The sequence below is a fragment of the Zonotrichia albicollis genome, chromosome 8, assembly GCF_047830755.1.
Source record: "Zonotrichia albicollis isolate bZonAlb1 chromosome 8, bZonAlb1.hap1, whole genome shotgun sequence".
Lineage (NCBI taxonomy): Eukaryota > Metazoa > Chordata > Aves > Passeriformes > Passerellidae > Zonotrichia > Zonotrichia albicollis.
In genome coordinates this window covers 5,732,613-5,746,926 of record NC_133826.1, presented here as the reverse complement: position 1 = coordinate 5,746,926, position 14,314 = coordinate 5,732,613, and the positions used below count along the sequence as shown (strand labels likewise).

General features: G+C 45.0%; 1 protein-coding gene across 2 annotated transcripts in view; it reads right to left on the bottom strand.

The window, feature by feature from the left end:
- The window catches only part of LRP8 (LDL receptor related protein 8), a 171,936-nt gene extending 162,549 nt beyond the window's left edge, over positions 1-9,387 (bottom strand). For both annotated transcript variants that reach the window (XM_074545774.1, XM_074545775.1), the window contains exons 1-2: positions 9,205-9,387; positions 8,223-8,342 (exon numbers count right to left, since the gene is read on the bottom strand). In XM_074545774.1, the coding sequence (XP_074401875.1) occupies positions 8,223-8,342; positions 9,205-9,274 (190 nt within the window). In that variant the 5' untranslated portion in view covers positions 9,275-9,387. The remainder of the gene's footprint in view (positions 1-8,222; positions 8,343-9,204) is intronic.
- Between the last annotated feature and the right edge of the window lie 4,927 nt (positions 9,388-14,314).

Here is a 14,314-nt window from a genome sequence, read left to right as displayed (position 1 = left end):
ACCTGGAACTGGAGCAGTTATCTAAATGAGGGACATAGTAAAGAGTTCACTGTCAGCTGTACACACCAGTTTCTTCAGCAATTATTTTAATTGATAAATCTATGCTATATGCTACATGTAAAGGAAAAGAAGTCTTCAACAATGTAACAGTTCAAATTTAACCAAAATCAAGATAAAACTTCCACCTATTACTATGAATTTGCAATGCAAACTTTCACTCCTTTCACTATTTTGCAAGTAAAAGAAATGACACCCACAGAAGATACAGAAACAAAGCTAGAACTCAAGAAAAAGATAAAGAAACTTACAGCAGGCAAAATTCTCACTCAGGATGGACAAGATTCTGCAGCATTAACGAATTCAATGTTAAATAATATATCTATCTTTAAAAAGTAATCACAACAGCACAGAGCAGTTGCCAAAAAGAGCCCTTCTGGTTCTGTAAGTACAGGACTGTGCTCCTGCTGCCATGGAAACTGAGTCCCTCACTGCTCTGGTCCTGGTACAGTGCCACACATGCTCTCAAGCATTTAATAAATATTAATAATGCATTAAATAATATCGAAGTATCAGAAACAGAACATCTAAGAAAAAAAATTGGCAATAAAACTCACTTTGCATGGCTGCAGCCCAAAGGCTTGTAAGCCTTGCTCCAAGCCAGCTATAAATCCTGTTCTCTCCCAGTTTCTAACACTTGCTCTTGGCATTAAGTGTGAGTGAGTGACTGCCAGGCCTTAGCTTGGGCTGAATAAAAGCAGGAAACCTGGAGGAAAAACTGAAACCCTTCCACTTGTCCAACAGGTACCCCTGCAAGGAGCAGCTGTGTGTGCTGAGCACAGGGCTGGCAGGCAGGAGGCCTCATTTCTGTTCTTGCCTCGGCTGCTGACTCTTGTACAGCAGAGTCACTCTGGAGCAGAGGAGCTCTATCACCATTTATTCACCTCTTCGTGAGGAGAAAGGCACAGGGCTGCCAGATCTGCCACAGCTCTGGGAAGGAAAGTCACGGGCCTTGCCAGGAACAGAAGCACAGTCTACCAGGGCATCAATACTATGGCAAGAAACAGGATGTCTCACCCTGAGGGACCATCAGTGACAGAGCTCACAACTCTCCTTTAAAAATCTTTTGGCTTCTTGCATGTTAAAATCTGGCTTCTGAAAACCTTTCAGTGTGCAAGGGTTTAGTTTTATTTTACAACTAGCTTACAGTATTATTGTAACTTCTGAAGTCTAATCAGGTTTTTATCACTTGCATTTCAGACAGAATTTCTCGCAGAGTAGAAAATCTGCATTAATTTTATCACAGGGCCTTTTACCCTCCCCTCCCTGGGTATCTACATATTGATGATTTTAATGGAAAATAGAGAGTTAGAAAAACTACACTCAGCTTTTCCAACACTTCGCTCACATGCACCATGAAACAGTGAGGATTTCCCTTTGGCTGGAAGCAGCTGTCAGCCTGGGAGCAGAGCACACCACAGCAGGCAGGCTCCTTTTCTGCCAAGGACCAGCTACTGCACAGGACAACAAGCAGCAACCCACATCTTCATCTCCATCACCAAACTCAACTTACTGACTTCCTGGGCAAAGGAAAAAATGAAAGAACAATTGACATCTTACAGCATTTTATAAGGCAGGCACAGAAAAGTGTAGCAACACAGAAAAGCAGAAGTGAGCAACAGCATGCTGTGGGAACATCTTTGAAATTACCAGGGAAAAGCTGCAGGAAAATGGAAAAGCTGTAGAAAAGAAAAGGACACCAGTAAAAGGATCAGGAGTTGTTCACACCAAATCAATCCCACCACAAATGCATCCCTAACACAACATCAGTCTCTGAGGCACACCAAAGACATGGCAGATTTGTCAGTGAATTCAAAAAGCTGATGGTATTGAAAAGGCCAGCAGAAACAAAAGCTGGGAGTCTGCTGAGGGAATCAATAACGGTTAGACATTTTCAGGTGTAACAGAGTGTTTAATGGTCCTTTAGGTGGACAATGGAGTCACAAAAACTTATTATTTCTAGCACTGGCAATCTTAGTGTAGGTGTATCAAATAAATGTGTTCACCAACACATTACACTTGGTTTCTCTGGTTTCATAATTGCAGTTTGAATAAACTTTGGAACATTTTCTGATTAATTTTAAATTATCCTAAGTATCTTCCACTCTTAACATCAATCAGTCAGAAATCACATCTCTAACCTGTGCTAAGGCTGGGTCTAGAACACTGCAGACACAAGAGAACTGGTCTGCATTGACTTTTCATAGAATCACAGGATGGTTTGGGTTGGAAGGGACTCTAAAGACCTTTAGTTCCAAACCCAGGTTGCTCAGAGCCCCAGCCAGCCTGGCCTTGAGCACTGCCAGGGATAGGGCAGCCACAGTTTCTTTATACATTAAAATGCTTTGGAAGAAATTTACCTACCTTGGCTCAAAATGTAGAATATGCTTCTATCCTCTGAAATGCCAGCTCTGAGCTCTCTGATAAACAAACCAAGTCATGTTGGTTTCAACTGCACTTTCATAATTTCCTTCTTGAACTTAATCATTACATTCACTCTTCCCTTTCTCCTTGACCTCAGGAAAGCTTTTCAGCTCACAGCTCATTCCTGTAACTGTATCTAGAGCAACTCGATACACTGCATAAAACAGCAGCACTGCATAAAACCAAGTTCACTTCCCTCAGTAACCATCATGTCCCCAGTGGCTCTCCCAGCTCTCTCTTCTGCCTTTTCAGGGGTCCCATCTCAGTTCTCTCTTTCTTTTCCAGACCATGAGCAGGAATGATAGAAAATCACCCCCTTCTGGAAACAGTCTGCATTTAGACTGCTTAATAAAGAAAACTGCATAAATAAATTGCTCAAGAAAATGTCCCAGGAAATAGGGAAAAGGAGAATGCCATGGTCTTAAAACTTGATTTTCTACATAAATGTTGCAGCAGGTTGCACTAACAGGGAATATAATCCAGACACCAAAAACATGCAAGTTAGTTTTTTCAGAGCAGATAACAAGAATATAATGAAAAATGAAGACAAATGAATAAAGACATTCACTGTGGAGCACAAGAGGTCAGTAAACTGGTTTTAAACCTAAGCTGGACATGAATCCAGTACAGACCAGGACAAGCAGGCAGCAGCCACACAGAAAAGCAAACAAGTCCTGCCTCTCAACACCAGTCCTCCAAGTGCTTCCAGTTTTGGGATAAGCATGCAAGCTGGCCACACAACACAGTTAAAATCTCACTGACACAATCAAGAGCATATGACCATGCATAAGCCAGGGAACCCTCAAACTCCACGTGGTGACATGCACAGGAGCTCCAGGGCAGCAGGCAGCAATCACTCAGCATACAGGACACTGGCTCAGTATGAAACAGAAAGAGAAATTGCAGCAATGCATAACAGAGGAAAAAAAGTTATAGAATACATGTGGCATTGTGAGTGCCTACTGTGCCACTTGGTCACGCCCCAAAAGCTGCAAGCCTGGCACACCATTACACTCCTGCACTTCAGAGCCACCCAGACCACACTTAACTCTGCACAGGATCCACAGTTTAGTTTTCACATGGGCTTTTTGATATGTTTTTACTCCCAAATTCCAGCTCTAGTGAAACCTAAAGTGACAAGCATGGAGACCATGAGGCTGCCTCCTGGGCTTCCACACAGGCAGCAGGAGTCAAATTCTCTGTACAAAGCCAGTGGGAGCACAGGACTGCTCCTTCCTCAACTGCAAAGGAAATGTGTCTCAGCTACACAGCCACCTCCTGCAGCCACAAGGCAGGCAAGGCTGAGGTAGGGGAGGTTTGCTGAGGCCACATGTTTACCTTGCATTCTGTACACATGGGAACAGTTTTTGAAACAGTAACTCCCTTCAGACTGCATCTCACACCTGAGGCAGCCTCAACCCTGTCTATAAAATATCCCCATGAGCAGTCCTCACCAGCAAGCAACATCACAGAAAGGATACCAGTGCAAAGGTGGAAAATGGAGCTTTAAACAAGAAATGGTAATTCTGCATTTGCCTGTGTCCCCCTGCAGGCAGGTATTACAAAGCTGAAATGATCCTGCAGCTTGTGTTTCATTTTAGGAAACTGGTTAAGCTACTCATTGCTTTTTGCAGCTATACTCTCTGCCACATTTAGTGTTTATTCAACAGTGAAACATTTGAGCAGAGATCGTCCAGTCTCTTTCACCCACACTCAGGTCTGGGTTAAAATAAATCATACTTACATCATAAAAATAAAATCAAACAGCTGTCAAAGTAAGAGCTCCTATTTTGCGTCAAATATATTGCGTCAGGCAGCTGTTTGCAAGGTCGTCTTGTTTTGTGCTGGCTACAATGGCAAGCAGGAATAAACTTGTAAAGCTGGGGAAAAGCCTCCAAGAGCCACTCCCCCTTCAGAACAGAGCTCTAGGATTTTCCCCTCTGGGTGATCATCACAGCACCCCGGACACAGCACACACATCCCTGGTCTGACCTGGCTTTGCAGCCTCCGCCCATCCTGAGGGGGACACAGAAAAAAGTCAGTATCCCACTTTTTGAGTACGTCAGCAAAGAATGTTTTTGCTAAAACACTCTGCCTCAGAAAATGGACATTTTTCCCACTATAAAAGTAGCTTTGATGTTTTATAAAGTTGCTGCTGTACCATTACAAAAAATGTCTCAATGACTGTCATCTGCAAGCATTGTGTGAAACAGCTTGTAAGTGTCTTTCCAGTATTTCCAAAGAGGAAAATGTATCACAGGGAAGGATGAAAATGCATCTACAGAAATCACGTTCAGAATTACTCTGGGCCCCTGTCCTCATTGTATGGACCACGTTTAGTGCAGATTGTGGCATTGAAAGCTGTGAGCTGTGACCAGGATTTTGTTTTTCCAGGCCTACACAGACTGGACTGAGCCCAAGCAAATCCTTTTGCATAGAGCAGAAACAAATAGTTTCAGGACTAATAGTTTAGGTTTAAACTCTGCAGTAGGTACCCAAGATTTTTAATTCCCAAGTTTAAAACATGATTTCCCCAGCAATCCAAACAATGTAACTTCCACTGGTTATCTCTCTGTAGTTTAGCTTCCTTTCCAAAGATACATTTTAAGGAACATATCTACTCCCTTTTTATCTTCCTTTCCTCAAAATGGTATAAATTGCTGAAAACATGACAGCAAAACAGCATCTTCATATTTAGGCAATCTGTTTACTGCTTTATTTTTATATATTTCTACAATGCACACAAATTAGTGTCTCCTTTTCTCTTGTTAACACTTCACAAGTCATGTGCCTACACACAACGAGCACCATCTCCTCCCTTCTGGCAGCCCCCTTGGCTACCATTCTTTTGCTAGCCCAGAAACCAAATCCTGGATAAACTTAATACACCAAAAAACCAGTGCTGCCTTCAGGTCCATGTCTGCTGTGTTAACTCACACATCACTCCTAGGGTACATAAGTTGAACTCCCAGCCCTGACAGAAAAGGATTACTCAGTTGAAATCAAATGCCAAGGATGCAATTCACTTTGATTACTGACACATTCTCCTTAGAATCCAAAACATGATGCCAGCAAATCATGGGGGCTCGGAGGATGGGGGAAACGGGGACAGACACGGGACACAACACAAAAGGGACACAGATAACAACAAACAAATTAAAATTCAGTCTTGCACAAAGATAATTTCTCATAGGAAGCCCACAGAGTCCTGCCAAAAAAACCCAAAAACAACTCTTTCCAACTATTTAAGATACTCTTGGTTACAAAATTTTCCAGTGTATTACACTATCTGCCACAAGGAATTGGTTTCACAAACCAATTCTGCACCATAAAGACCATCCTGTCTCTTTAAAAGGGGAGAATATACGCAAGCAGCAATGAGCTATTACAAATACATTATTAGCTCTGGGAGAAGGAATCATCAAGTAATTACAGAGGTTATCAGGGTCCTTATCAGCACTCACTGCCAGCAGGCTACCTGCATATTCATTTCCTTCTCCATCACTACTCTGGCATGCTGAGTTTTCCAAAATAGTTTCTTCTATTGCATATGTTCATAAAATAGTTTTAAAATAAATTTCTGTTTATTACAGCAGTGATAACAGAGGCAGTATCTAGAAGCAAAAACATGGAATGTATTTTTTCACCCAGTGAGTAGAACTCCAAACATTCCATATGCTGAAAAACAGTATGCACTTTCAAAATAAAGCAGTGTTCAGAACAATTTAAGTGAGAAAAATGTGCATGACAAACGTAATTTTTGTCTTTCAGCCTGCTTGAAGAAGCAACTGCAAAATCTCTCTATTTATGAACTAAATAAACAGTCCGTGAGCAATTCCTGAAGACTAATTCCCAATCAATAATAAATACCAAATTCAGATTAAAGTGAAGAACATGTTTTTACCACCCCCAAACCCAACAACTATAAAACCCCTCTGAAATAAACCTAAATCAGATGCAATAAGCATTATAACATAGCACAGTCCACACTGAGCTGACGTTCAGCAGCAGGTTGTTCTACGCTCTCTCTTCTTCTGACACAATGCTCAGAGGGCTGCTTTTAAGGAGAAGATAAAAAAGCAGCCCAGATACTGAGCCCCTCACTCACTCAGGGCAAGAGCTCAGGACACAAACCTACTCTTCTGTGTTGAGTGCAGGGTCCAGAATCCATTCAGGATAATCCTCCAGCCACGATCCCAACCTCCGAAAAGCAGCTCCAGAAGCACTGCCCACAGGTCACCCGAGCTCAGCAAGCCTTTGTACCACAGTGCACAGAGGTTTGAAATAGGAGGCTTCAAGAACACCTGCTCAGAGATTCTCAGTGCTTCCACAGATTACTGTCTCTCTTGGGAAACACAGACACTTCTATGAAAACTTTCCCACTTATGGCTGCACAAGAGTCCACTGTAGTTCTCAGTCACCCCCAGCTTTCCCGACTCTTTTGCAATTTGAAACATTCCACATCTAATTTGCCTCTAAATAGTGCCATTATAATTCCTGTAAGAACCATTTCTGTGTCTCAATTAATGCTGCCTACTCCCCAGATCATAAAAAATATCATATATAAAGTCAATCAATCCTCTGAATAAAGACAGCAACCAGAAAGAAATGTTATGGGGTAATCACAGGGAACATCTTGTTATAATTTAAGAGTTTGGGAATCCTGCTCTCCTTAAACTGATCTACTCAGACTTCACTCCAAATATCACCTGACAGACTTACATGGGAAGATGTTAGCAGGAAAATCACATATGGAAAAACACATAACCAGTGACCTTTCTTTTTGTGATGCATTCACTGGGTCTATGAGCTTTGAAGAGTTCACTCACTGAATGCACATTCAGTGCCTATTATTCTACAGAGATAATTCAAGAGATGTGGTACTTGCTACAATATTTGCAATTTTAAACCCCAAATTAAAGACACTTCTCTTCAAGATTAAGGCTCTGTAATTTCTTTTACAGATGCTTCTAACACTTCATGGCTGAGACAAGTTCTCCCAGGCTATCAGAAACTGTAACCAAAATAACAGCCAAGTTATAACAGCACAACTCTACAAAGTACCCAGAGTTTATGGGTCTCCACTGATACGCACCAGGGCCACACCACAGGAGAAAGAACGAGTGCCATTTTTTCAGGATTGGAAGTATAGATCTTTCTCTCTTTTCCCTTACACTATGAAGGAATTAGTGTTGCATGGCTGACACTGCCAAACCAAGCAGTGCTACTTGTTCATCTGCCTTGTCACCCTGACTGCAAACATATTTAAACACAAGATCCACACCCACCGCACATCTTGTAAGATGATTATGAGTAAGCAACATTTCACATGAGCACCTGTCACTCGCCCTAAGCACGGGCTCTTCCGGGGTTTAACATCTCTCCCAGCTGCCCCGAGGACACAAACTGTGTGTTCCTTGAGGCGCTCTGAGCAGAGGCGCTGCTGGAGGCGGGCGGACGGGCAGAGGGCGGGCAGGGAGCTGCCCGGTGACGGCTGCTGCCGGACCCGCGCTGCCGTGTGGCGCTCCGGGCATCCCGGCCGGGCCGGGCCGGGCGAGCCGGCAGCGAGGAGCCGCTGCCCCGCGGCGCCGCGTCACGGATCTGCTGCTGCCGGCAGCCAATCGGCGCCGCGGCCGGGGACGGCGCGACTTCATTCATTCATTCATAAAAAAGAGGCGCAGCGCAGCTGGGAAGCGCGCCCTGCCCGGCACCCCCGCCCCGTGCGGGGCACGGATACTCACGGCAATCCGCCTCGTCACTGTTATCCGAGCAGTCGTCGTCCTCGTCGCATTTCCAGATGGCGGGGATGCACCGCTCGTTCCGGCACTGGAACTGGTTCTCCTCGCACTCCTTGACGGCGCCTGCGAGACACGGGGCCGCGCCTGGGTCAGCGGGGCGCGCTCCCACGGCCGGGCAGTGGGGGCATCCCGGGGCCGCCTCGCCGCCCGGCCCGGCCGCGGACAGCCCGGGCAAGACGCCGGGAGCCACCGCCGGCCGAGTGGGGGCTGCGGCTGGGCTCGCCTGGGCACAGCGGCTCGGTGCGGGGCTGGGGCCGGGCTCGCCGGGGCACAGCGGCTCGGTGCGGGGCAGGGGGAAACGCGCGGGAGCACGGCGGCGATCCCGGAGCTGCTTTGTGCAGGGATAAAAGGGGCCATTCCCCTGCTTCCCCGCATTGTTTTAAAGGCGGAGGGAAAAGGAGCTTGGGTATAGAATATGGTTAAACCCGAAACACAACAGACAAAGAAAAATTATAAAGCGCAGTGATGCTGGGACCTCCTGCGCATCCGTTGCCGGGGCAAAACGCACCGACACCTGGGGACGCGGGGCGGAAAAGGCACCGTCCCGGGAAAAGGGACCTGACCCAACTAAAGTTGAGGGCGGGGGGAGAACGGAGCAAATCTGCTTTATAGACTCGGTGCCGCGCTGCTCTGATGAGGCACAAATCCCCTCTGAAAGGGATTAAAGGTGGCAGCTCCTGTCACCAGCTCTCGGGCTCCATTCGCCCGCCTGAAGAGCTTGCCCGGCCCCCGCAGGTCGCAACCCCCGAGCGTGCCCGGCCCTCCGCAGGTCCCAAACCCCGCGCAGGGCACCGGGGCGAGCGGGCATCCGCGGCCGCACATCCCGGGGTGCCCGTGCCGGCAGGACGCTCGCCTCCTCCCCGGCAGCGCTGAGGCCGGGGAACCCCGGCGCGGAGGGAGAGCGGCCGCACCGCGCCGGACCCACCTTTGCCGAGGTGCAGCTTGAGCAGCAGCAGCTGGAGGAGCAGCAGCCGGGCGAGCGCTGGCCGGCACATGGTGCTCGCTCCCTCCCTCCCTCGGTGGCAGCGCGCCGTGTGCGGGGTGCGCGCAGCCGGCGCGCCGCTCGCTGCCCGCCCCGTGCCGACTGCGGCCGGCGCCGCCCCCGCCCCGCCGCGCCGCCGCCGTGACGCGCCCCGCTGGGCGGGCCCCGCTCGGCTCGGCCCCGGAGAGCGCGGCCGGCATCCCGCCTCCCGGAGGAGCCCGGAGGGACACCTGCGGGACTCCCGCCGCCACCGAAAGGAAGCCCCGCAGATGGCACGGCTGTGCGCTCCCAGGCCGGCCTGGTCACCCTGGAGCTCTCGCTGGGATAGGCGGGCCTGGGCCCTGCTGGGTCTGACTGGGTCAGGCCTTCAGGTCCTGAGCCTCCCTCGGTGGCCCCGGTACAATGACAGCCTCGTTCATGATCTTAATTTTATTAAGCCAATTAAACACGCAGGCTCCTTTAAACGGCCTCGAGTCACAAATTATGTGCTTTCCTCATTACTTCAGATCTCCCACTGAGGGCTTTCATTATGACCATACTGATGTGGTCATCTCCACTTAATTGTATTAAAATTAGTGAAACAAGTACCAAGTATACTAAAGGTGGGCACCTCTCCTCGTAGGGATTGCTTACCCTTTCTACTGCCTAAGCACATGCGGTCTGATCAGTAATAACAAATGGTTCCCAAGCTATCAGGGGCCTTATTTATCACTCCATTTGTACGGTGCTGATGAGAAAGCAGTTCACCGTCTTTAATTAACATCGCAGCCTCCTTCATACAGTCAGGATTAACAGTATTCCAGTAATCGTATTATGAGAAGATACTTTTCAAGAGTAACTTGAATCTATCATCACAACAGAATTAACACGATTATATGTGGAGTGTCATTTAAAAAAAATTAATCAAACACTAATTTTACATAAACCAATGTAAAAAAGCTTTGCAGTTTCAAAGCCTGAAGTGCCATTGACTTTAAAACTGGGCTGCCATTTAAAAATGTACCTGTGTCTTTAACAAAAATTTTGCAAGTCATTAGTCAGCAGTGTCACTAATGCCTTTGAATCATGTGAAGAGAAGAGCTAATCATTGAGCTATTCCACTAGCAGCTTATAGAGTATTAACAATTTATTCAAGCCTGTTTGAACAATTTTTAGCATGAGAAATGTAGCGCATATTTGTGTTGGCTGCATCAATGTGATAGATTACAATAATTGCTTAAAGCAAATGAGGTATTTATAATACATTAGGTCAAATTTCTCTTTTTTGAATGTGTCAAAACACAGATTTATAAAGCTACTGTAATTCATGGCCTCATTCTTCTCTTTTGTAAGTTAGTTTATTAGTTGACATTGGAAGTGGATCCAAAGGCAATAATGAAGCTATCTGGTACTAAACAGGTGTGAATGAGCAGAGCATTAGTCACAGCAATGATCTGCTCTGATTCCTGATGGAATTTTGTTTCATTTTAAAAAACAACCAAACAGGTGTTTTGGCCTTAATGCCTCTCATAGGAAACAACACTAATGAGATTTTTTTGAGTGAACTTCTCCGGTGTCACCTGAGCAGCAGCAATTTCAAGAGCCTTCACTGACCAGCCATTGTAGGGGCTACTGGTAGCCTAGTACCATCTTGTGGACATCTGTGTCTCTGAGGAATTGCAGAGGCAAGAAGGAAACTGGAGGTGCTATGGGAGAAGTAGATTGGGCAAAGGAAGCCATTTGGTATGAAAGAGAAATGAAATATAATTTCATCCATCATGTTCCAGTAGTTAAGACTGTTAATTTACCTTTTAATTTACCTTTGTGGTTTATTGCTTCTACTTGGTCACACACCACTGCACATTAAACAACAAATCACAGATCTGACACCCACTAACACAGCAAGGGGGCACATCAAAACAGTGAAATGTCCTTTCTAAAGATCTCCATCAGCCAGCTGTCTGTTGTTTGTCATCCATACCATTCCTTTCATCTGTTTTATAAATTATCGCTCATTTTTTTTCTTAACGCAGAACCCACACTTTGTTTCCATATTTAAATGTTTCAATGATTGGTCCCTTGAATCCACATATTTCTCATGCTAACTGCAGCTTATATATCAAAGAAGTCTCTTCAGTGTCAGGATGAATAGCTGACCCCTGCACCCTGGATTTTCTGCAGGCTTGTATTCATACACCAGGCTTTTACTCCCCCAGGTGTGCAGATGTGCACCCTCCCAATCACAGAGTGGGAACTGAATAATTCAGAAGCATGTGAAAAGTGATGCACCAAGCTTATTTTGGTGGAAGTTCTCCTCGTGTTCCCAGCTTTTGCCCACTATATGTACACTTTTCCTTGTTTTTAGAACACCACTGCACAGGTTCAGAGCAGGAGTCCATCCTGAGCAATGTGCTCCAGCCATTCCCACTGGTGTGCAGTGTGTGTGCAATGCCCAGGAGCATTTCAGTGTCCACAGGGCAGCCAAGAGGCCACAGAGCTGCTGTGCAAGGTGAGGTGACCCAAACCCATCCACCCTGACTCAGAGAAAGGCACCAGATTTCACCTAATTTAACTCTGGGAGCCTGGGTTTGATGGTGCCAAGTCAGAGCACAGTCCCTGCTTTTTACTCATGCTCACAGTCAGGAATGTCAAGAAGCTGAGCACCTCCCCTGCCCTGGGACCACTGCTGGAGAGCAGCCCCCAGGGAGGAGAGCTCTCAGGAATGGAACAATGATGGGTGCTTCATTATTTTAGCAATAAAATCTTTGCTAAATTAAAAAAAAAAAAAAAAGTAGAATGACAGGCTGTGTGGAAAGAGAAACAACAGGAAAACTGGGAAACCCTTCAAGCCATAGAGACCAAGTTGCTGAGATATTTGTGCTACTGCCCCCTCATCTCCATTTTCCTCAAAACAATTTAATGACTTTCTACAATATATTTCTTTCTTCTTTCAAATGGATATTTTAAAACCTGTTCTTCTCTATTTGTATAATAACCTTTGAAAATATGCCCTGTCCATTGGCTGACTTTTTCAGTCTTGTCTTTCAACTAGACAATCCTTCAATCCCGTCACGGCTTTTAGATATGCTAATGTAATATGTTTTGCAAAAAGATGTTGAAATTAAACCTTTTAACTCAAGTTAGCTGAACCAATGCACCAATGACCACATCCCTTAAACTGCCAACTGATGTGTTAGTGCCCACAATACTATTTACATTTTAAACTAAATTTTTCTTGCCCAAACTACTGTGACTTTTCAGCTATACGTAGTTGAATATTACATTTAAAACTGAAATTTATTTTCTGCTGCTTCTACTGAGGCACAAAACAAACCCCAAGCCCAGCAGAGCATAAATACAGGTTCATTTCTGATCAAGACTTGTCCTTCAGATTCTTACACAGCTCCTGTTTTTTACCTGCTGTGATCAAAGTAACCAACAGTTTTCAAAACCTGCCTTTCTACTTTTGGGATTCACAAACCTACTTTTGTTTGTATGTTATTTATCTGCATTTATCTGTTTAAGATGCTTTAGTCTTTTGCTTTTGGTGAAATTTCTTCAAAATGTGCACAGAAATTTTAAACTGCACAGAAATTTTCTTCAACTTTTCCTCTTTTCATAGTTTCCCTACACTGATTTCCAATTTTCCCACTCTAATTTCCTTAAATCCTTCCATTCCTGTCCAGGTGTCTGTAGGAATTTTCTTTAACTCATGCATTTAACCACATTCACTGCAGCATCAATGGTCATTAACATTTTACTGTCCAGCCCAGTGGCCATTCTCATCTGTCTGTTTGCAAGGGCACTTTAATAACAGGTGATATTACTTTTCCTTTGCATAAATCCCTTTTTGCTTGTCTGAAAGCAAGTTAGGGCTCTTAATTCTGTAGTTTGGGGGTTTTTCCTTATTTTTTTCCAATTTATATTTTTATTTGTATCTGACTAAATGGTGTCTCTTTGATCTCCTTTTTCTATGCTTTTATTTTTGGAACTTTCATTGTTTAAAAATGCTTTGTTCAATGTCTTCTATAATCTCCTTTGTTTCTTGGCTTAATTTTATTCTCTTTTAACTTCAACTTCTTTATAGAGAACTCCAATCCCCTAAGTCAGCTGTTTGCTGGTTTACTTTTCATTTTTCTTACTTAAATCTATGCTCTGTACTTCCTTGCCTGTTGGATGCACCTTCCCTTTTCACATTTTAGGAACCTTTCACAACCATCATGACTTTTCTTTTGCTTGCTTCATGTCTAAAAGGTCAGTTTAAGCACCTTAACATGCTCCGGGTCTCCTAATTATATCCTTATTTTTAGTTAGCTCATGGCCTAGTAAAGAAAGAAGGACACAGTCAGGTTTAAATCAAACTACAAACCCCATCAGTTTATCATCCAAGAATTGTCTTTCCTGCAAGCCAGAATCTCTCACTTCCACAGCCATAATTATTCTTTGTCCTAAAACCCACTGCTCCATTATTCAAGTATATGTAGCAGTAGGATGTAGCACTGCCACACTGCTGGCCAAATAAAATCTCAGGTGCTCTTCTTGTCCAGGTATGAGACTGCAGCGCTTGTGATCAAAGCTGCCACTGAAATGTAAAACACACAATGACCACATTTACACACAAACAGATAACAGTCCCTACCTCACACTCATGGATTATTGTCTTTAGAGCAGTTCTGAGTTACAACCACTCCCTTAAATTTTACATATAACTGCAAGCCTGCAAGCCAGGTTAGTCCAGTTTAGGTATCAGCTCCTGGTTTCCCTCAGCAAGCCACCTGCAGCATCACCAGCAGCCTGCAGCTCTGCCCTGGCCATGGAACAGCAGCTGGGAAGAGTTCCCTGGAGCAGCTGCCTGGAGAGCCCTGCCCCATCACAGCACTTTTCCACTATGGCACCCAATCCATCTCTCTCCACTTCATGCTCCCATTCCTGCTTCTCCACAGCAATTCTTTCAAGGGGGTATGGGGAAGGTAAGAGATGCTTTGAAGTCCATTGGGAAAGATTTTATTCAGCTAGAAAGGAGTTACCACAGAACTGCCCTTCTTTCCCATCCCAAGGTTGCACACCCTGCCAC